This window comes from Salvelinus fontinalis, chromosome 34 (assembly GCF_029448725.1).
Source record: "Salvelinus fontinalis isolate EN_2023a chromosome 34, ASM2944872v1, whole genome shotgun sequence".
NCBI classification, from domain to species: domain Eukaryota; kingdom Metazoa; phylum Chordata; class Actinopteri; order Salmoniformes; family Salmonidae; genus Salvelinus; species Salvelinus fontinalis.
In genome coordinates, this window is record NC_074698.1 from 6,695,454 (window position 1) to 6,703,168 (window position 7,715).

Genomic DNA, 7,715 nt, shown 5'->3' on the forward strand with positions numbered 1-7,715 from the left:
TCACTGTTGAATCATATTGCAAATGTAACGTGCATTCTTTAAATACTTTAGAAATACAAAATTGAACGGCCTGATGACCTCAGGATGGCCGGGCAGTGATAGTGGTTCCTCTCCATCGCTCGTTGTGTTAAATTTCATCATGTCGCTTTTTGTGATGGTAGCCCCCTGTTGAAACATATTGCAAATGCACAAAAGTCAACTAGCAAGTCGGTGTCCATCAGTCAATTGGATATTTTCAGACACCAAACTGATACCATCTGACACCAAACTCACTTTTTCCAACTCCTTTAGAAGCCCACTATAACATATTTCAGAGCAGGCCCAAAATTCACAGCGCCTTCCATTTAAACCATAATAAAACAAATAATACGTAGTTATGTTCTAGCTGCGGGTCCAGTTCTCACATTATGTTTAGCCCTATGTGAGGCGACCTCGAATCCCAAGTTTCGGCTCGATAGGTCATTCGGCAATACCTTAATTGGTGCTGAAAATCCACTTTTTTTATTGCCTTGCTACGGGGTCCTTGAATGAGCAATCAAACAGGCTTGTTGGGGTCTGTCTCTATGGGCCGAGCCGGTTTCAATGCACCTAGTCTTGAGACTCTGGGACTTTTCTAAATGTCGCCAGTTTCGTTGAGCTCAAAATGAATTTAACACATTGCAAATACACAAGGCTGTTTATCGGTCTGAGAACCTTCTAGAGCCACATAACTCACAGTGCACAATCAACCTGAGGTCTAGAACAGGTTTCCAAAGTTTCAGAACTCTAGGTCTGACGGTTCTTTAAAAGTTGGAACAAAAGTAACTACCACAGGCACTGTCTGCCTCTTAGCCCCTCAGTGTGTCCCTCCATCATTTCTGTTTGGGTGTGTAAATTTTTCTTTGAAATCTGATGGGACTAATGACTGATTTACAGTTCAGGAGGGTTGCCTAATCACAAATATGAAGTTTTGGAAAGATTTGACATTTTTAACCCTTCAAAACAGCCCATTTGACACCAATTATGGCACTTCCGGTTGGCACAGGAAGCTGAAAGTAAACACATATACTCACTGGAGTATGCTGTTACAGAATCCTGAGTTTTAAGTCTATATGTTAAAAATTGACTGATTTACATAGGGCTGAATGCACTATTTCTCTCAAACGGCAGGTTGGGTATTGCAAACACTTTTAGGGTGATTTTAACCACTTCCGGTTGCTCCAGGAAGCTTAGAATCGACACAGGTAGACCTCATGGTGGCCTGATGGACTGTCATCAAAGACAGGTTCATAAGACATTCATAACCCACATAGGCTTCAGGTTGAATTTAGGGGAGCAGTCAATGTATTACTATGGGGCGAAATGTCATTGTAAACTGTTTGATGTAAACACCTTCTTTTAACTGTTAAGGGTTAATTCCACAAGGTCAAGGTTAGGCTTGCACAGATCGGGAGGACCTTAAGAACATTCCTGAGGTCAAATTGTGCTTCTAACCTTAACGGTTCTCTCTCTGTCTCCCAAAAGCAAATAAAATTGAAATTGAGGTCAAAGGGTCATTTTGCTCTGTCTTCTTGTCACTACGGTCAAGCGGGGCATCTCGTTGAACTCGGCACGGCCTGGAGATAATAGTAATGCCATTGCAGGCTTTGCGTGTCTTTAAGCACCGTACTTTTTCACTCCATCCTTGCTTTTTGTGTGTGTGTGTTTGTGTGAGAGAGCTTTTCTTTGACATCTGTTGGGAGAAATGACTGATTACAGTTCATGAGGGTTGTCTAATTACACAAGTGAAGTTTTGAAAAGATCTGACCTTTATTACCCTTCAAACCTGACCCTATGGCACCATTTTAAGGTACTTCCAGTTGACATAGGAAGCTGAAAGTGAACACATACCCTCCTTGGGGTAGGCTCTTAAATAATATTGAGGTTTAAGTCTTTATGTTAAGAACTGACTTATTTAAAGAGGGTTAAATGAGTGTGTGTTATTTCATAAAATCACATAAAATCACAGAATTCTCGCAGAGCTTCGAGACCCACTTTAAAAATGTTCATCTGAACACACTGCAACTGGATCTGTGAGTTTTAGGAAGTAAAAAAATCCTCTTTGTGAACATGACCAAATGAACAATGTACAATTTCTCTTAAATTTCGATAGATAAATGGCTGGTTCTTTTTTTCCTGACACCGTATGCTTATGTACTTTGACGTGAAGCGGTCATATTAGCACCCTACTTTGCGTTTTTGACCTTTAATCCCAGAAAAATGGCCATAACTCAAAAAGCGCTGAGGCCTCGACGCCATCTTGTTCGGGGCCAACTGCCCATTACTTCAAACCTACGCTCGCCAAGTTTCGTCTTCGAAATATTTTCCGTTTAGGAGAAAAGGCCGCGCGCGTTTGCCACATGCTCGTGCGCTTGCAATCTGATTTATTTTCCCTCTTGTGGGAATTTTCGAGAATGCGGAAAAAAGTCAAAAATTTGTTAGTTTTATAAAACGGAAACCGAACGTCCGAGACGTTTTCTTCGATGACTTCCCGAAAGAGCTCTCCCCCGCCCGCGATTTTTAGAAACGTCGCCGGACGTCCGGTAAGGGACCGCACATTTGCAATGGGACTTTTTTCACTAACCATACGGCTCCCGTAAAATAGTTCCCTTATGTATGTATGTAAAGTCATAATGCTCTATGTGGCTGCTATGAAATTGACATGTGTGTGTGGGTGGTATTCATTCTGACGATTATGTTGCAAAATGTTTCTTCAATAGAACGAAATGGGGCGGGACCTACCTGAATTTGTCCAATAGAACCTTTCGAAACGTTTTGAAACTGTTTGGACTAAAGATTACACCCCAGATCAGCTAGATGCAGGCGAGAGTGTGCAAGGCGGTATTGAATGTGTCTCCGCCTGTCACCTTGATCACTCCAATTTGTCTCTCGACCTGTGCACCTACGGTATAAACTTTCATTTTTAGGCTATAGGTTGTAGCAATCTCTTGATTGGTATAGGGCAAATTTGAGTATCGTGTAGTAGCCAAACCTATTGATGTCACATTGAGCTGGGTGAATGGGAATATGAATGACAGTCATCCGATATTCTGTAATCGAAATAAGGCCATGGTAATAAAACAAAATCCTCCATAATCTTCAACGGCACCAACCGGCACTGCTGTGTATATAGTGTGAAGTGTGTCCTCATTTAGTAGTAGTTGCATTCTGCTGCAGTGCGGTCTGGTAAGGCAACTTAAAGTGCGTGAAATCATAGTATTTTACTGTCAACCATTGTTGCCTTTAATGCTCATTCAGACCACCAGAGGGCATCTTTGAGCACATCTTCTCTCATAAGTATCCAGGGCTGAATACTTATGTAAATAAGGTATTTCTGTTTTTATTTTTAATAAATATGCAACAATTTCAAAAAACAGTTTTTGCTTTGTCATTTTGAGGTATTGTGTGTTGATTGATGATGAAAAAAATTATTTCATACATTTTTAGAATAAGGCTGTAACGTAACAAAATGTGGAGAAAGTCAAGGGGTCTGAATACTTTCCGAATGCAATGTATATTAGCAAATACTTTAGCTACCATTTGTGTTTTTTGTAATTAAAATTCAGAAAAGAATGTCACAGGGAGTTCACATTTGCTTAGCGTAAACAAGATATCCCCATGATGGGGATATGATGGAGATATCTTGTTTGCGGAAAGCAAATGTGAACTGATGGGCCATCAGTACGGAATAGGCTAGACTAGAATGGTATAGAACAGAATAGTATTGACTAGCATAGAATAGAGAAGGATTAGCCGGTGTGTTCATCATTTGTCTTTCATTTAACAATTAATACTGGATATCTTAAATACTCTGGCTTTAATATAAAAAAAAGGATCTTCCCTGGAGGCACATTAACTTGTGGTGAGTTGCACTTACCACTTGTGCAGTAGGCACTCAATTCTCTTACAATACATGTCTATTATTCATTAGTGAGAGAAAATGTATAGACTGACATCTCATGAACTGTTGAGGAACTGCAGTGAGGCCGATAGACTGAAATGTCGACTGAATAAGGTTGAACCGGATGCTGTTTCATTTGTTTTGAAATTTGAATCATTAACGGTTTTTGATCATTTTAATCAATACAAATAATGGTTTCACTATTAGTGTGCTGTGTGTGTGCGTTCTGGACAGGTCTCCGCGCCTCTCGAACGCTCTGGAATAACGAGAACTTTCATTTGTTGCGTTTCCAGTGCGTGCGCCTCGCAGCCTGCGTCATTCCACAGGAATGCTGCGCTCTCATGAGCAATGTAGTCGGAGAGTTCGAGAAATGGCTAGAAATCACGAGTGATATTTTTTAGGCAATGGGGATGGTATATATTCTGGTGAAGTACATTCAGATTCAAACATCGACTCAACGAGAATACTAAAGGGAAAAGAAAGCAAGAAAAGAGAAGAGACACTTTCAACAGACCTCTACATTCATAAACAGTAAGTACAGGGAAATTAATTCAGTACCCTATTTTCATAATGGCTGTGACAGTTATAAACTTGATAGAATAAAAAATATGCTATGTTGGTTGTGTGGACATAGACGATTTAGCTATAACATTATGCCAGAATATTTGGTTAACTAATAAAGAAATAATATTATAAAAATATAATATTATAAAAGCATTTATTATGTTATTTCATTGGACAGACTAGGCCTACTTTATTTTTTTGTTGCATATTATTATTTATTATAATTAGTGATTTCTTCATTTTAAGAAGACCTGCTCTAATTCTGTGAAGATAACACAATATTATTCAGTTGTGTTCATAGAAAAAATGTAGGCCTGTTGTGAAAAGAGTTTCTCTGTAATAGATTAGCAGAAATGATTGTGTCTAACACTAATATATATATATATATATATACATGTATAACACTAATATATAACACAAACATTGACAACAGTGTTGTTTGCAGACCTGAGTTCAAATGCTTAGTATTGTGTTTCAAGGACTTTAAAATACCAGTACATTTTGAAATATAAGTAGTTGAATATTGGAATGTGTTTGGAAATACATTTGGAAAGTATTACCATGTATTTGAAAATACTCAAATACACAGACAAGTGTATTTTAAAATTAAAATGTTCCATGCATTTGAACCCAGGATTGTTTGTTCCTAGGTGCATTTGAAATGTATTTGGAGACAAGTATTTGAAAATTGTTTCAAATATTTTAAATAGAATTGGCCACATTATTTGGAAATATTCAAATACACAGAAAATAAGAATACAAATACTTAAATACGCATGTATTTGAACCCAGGTCTGGTTGTTATTCAAGTATATTTAGGCTAAAATCTCTGTTGGTGGAGATTGACATTACTTGCAGCTAGGTTTTCGTAGAATAACATCAATTTCTAAAATATTATTTCATTCATTTGTAGGCAACTAACTCCAAACCATCAAGATGTCATCAGCTAAAGGCCCGTCTATCGGCATTGACCTGGGCACCACCTACTCCTGTGTGGGGGTGTTCCAGCATGGCAAAGTGGAGATCATCGCCAACGACCAGGGCAACAGGACCACGCCCAGCTATGTGGCCTTCACAGACACTGAGAGACTCATCGGAGACGCAGCAAAGAACCAGGTGGCCATGAACCCCAACAACACCGTTTTCGACGCCAAACGCCTGATTGGCCGAAAGTTCAACGATCAGGTCGTGCAAGCCGACATGAAGCACTGGCCCTTCAAGGTGGTCAGCGACGGAGGAAAGCCTAAAGTTCAGGTAGATTACAAAGGGGAGAACAAATCCTTCAACCCAGAGGAGATCTCCTCCATGGTCCTGGTGAAGATGAGGGAGATCGCTGAGGCTTACCTGGGCCAGAAGGTGTCCAATGCAGTCATCACAGTCCCTGCCTACTTCAACGACTCACAGAGACAGGCCACTAAGGACGCTGGAGTGATCGCTGGGCTGAATGTGCTGAGGATCATCAACGAGCCCACGGCGGCAGCCATCGCCTACGGCATGGACAAAGGCAAGTCCAGGGAACGCAACGTCCTGATTTTTGACCTGGGCGGGGGCACCTTTGACGTGTCCATCCTGACCATCGAGGATGGGATCTTTGAGGTGAAGGCCACGGCTGGAGACACTCACCTGGGCGGGGAGGACTTTGACAACCGCCTGGTTAGTCACTTTGTAGAGGAGTTCAAGAGGAAACACAAGAAGGACATCAGCCAGAACAAGCGGGCTCTGAGGAGGCTGAGGACAGCCTGCGAGAGGGCCAAGAGAACACTGTCCTCCAGCTCCCAGGCCAGCATTGAGATTGACTCTCTCTTTGAGGGCATCGACTTCTACACCTCCATCACCAGGGCTCGTTTTGAGGAGATGTGTTCCGACCTCTTCAGGGGAACCCTGGAGCCTGTGGAGAAAGCCCTGAGGGATGCCAAGATGGACAAGGCCCAAATCCACGACGTCGTCCTGGTCGGAGGCTCCACCCGGATCCCCAAGGTCCAGAAGCTCCTGCAGGACTTTTTCAACGGCCGAGAGCTAAACAAGAGCATCAACCCAGACGAGGCGGTGGCCTACGGCGCTGCCATCCAGGCGGCCATCTTGTCTGGCGACAAGTCTGAGAACGTCCAGGACCTGCTGCTGCTGGATGTGGCTCCCCTGTCCCTGGGCATCGAAACCGCCGGAGGGGTCATGACCGCCCTGATCAAACGCAACACCACCATCCCATCCAAACAGACCCAGACCTTCACCACTTACTCCGACAACCAGCCCGGGGTCATGATCCAGGTCTACGAGGGAGAGAGAGCCCTGACCAAGGACAACAACCTCCTGGGGAAGTTTGAGCTCTCTGGGATCCCCCCTGCCCCACGAGGAGTCCCTCAGATCGAGGTGACCTTTGACATCGACGCCAACGGCATTCTGAACGTATCAGCGGTGGACAAGAGCACGGGCAAAGAGAACAAGATCACCATCACCAACGACAAGGGCCGGCTCAGCAAAGAGGACATTGAGAGGATGGTGCAGGACGCTGACAAATACAAAGCTGAGGATGACGCACAGAGGGAGAAGATAGCAGCCAAGAACTCCCTGGAGTCGTACGCCTTCAATATGAAGAGCAGCGTGGAGGACGACAACATGAAAGGCAAGATCAGCGAGGAGGACAAAAAGAAAGTGGTGGACAGGTGCGACCAGACCATTTCCTGGTTGGAGAACAACCAGCTGGGCGACAAAGAGGAGTATGAGCATCAGCTAAAGGAGCTGGAGAAAGTATGCCAGCCTATCATTACCAAGCTGTACCAGCAGGGAGGGATGCCCACAGGTTGCTGTGGAGATCAGGCACGGACCAGCTCTGGTGCCAGCTCCCAAGGCCCAACCATTGAAGAGATTGACTAAAGTGAGGGACTTGTATAAAGGACTTTTCAAAATGCATTAGTATCACTGCATACAATTTGCTATTCAGGAAATACTTTATACTGATAAAAACACACTGTACATATTTTGTTTCATACCATATTGCATTGCTGGACATTGCAAATAAAATGTATTTAAATATGTTTCTAGGTCTGTTGGCTGTTTTCTAGAATTCCTTCTCATCATAACACAATGATTATTCAAATTTTTATAATATTTTTTTACACAATACCATGAAATGTTGTAAACAAAACTTTGATAGACGGCTAAACCACCAGAGATAGGAGAACAAGTGAAGACACCCTAATGGCCACAATGTTTAGCTTATCAACTCTTTATTCTG

The 7,715-nt window shown here is 42.4% G+C and overlaps 1 protein-coding gene across 1 annotated transcript; it reads left to right on the forward strand.

Annotated features, from left to right (window-relative positions):
• Positions 1–4,047: 4,047 nt before the first annotated feature.
• Positions 4,048–7,515, forward strand: LOC129832947 (heat shock 70 kDa protein). The gene is made up of 2 exons (XM_055897095.1): positions 4,048–4,450; positions 5,397–7,515. Exon 2 carries the CDS (start codon positions 5,420–5,422, stop codon positions 7,352–7,354), a length of 1,935 nt encoding a protein of 644 aa, XP_055753070.1. The 5' UTR covers positions 4,048–4,450; positions 5,397–5,419; the 3' UTR covers positions 7,355–7,515.
• Positions 7,516–7,715: the final 200 nt, after the last annotated feature.

Excerpts from the sequence above, each read along its gene's own strand:
- LOC129832947 (XM_055897095.1), top strand. The coding sequence starts at position 5,420 with ATGTCATCAGCTAAAGGCCCGTCTATCGGCATTGACCTGGGCACCACC.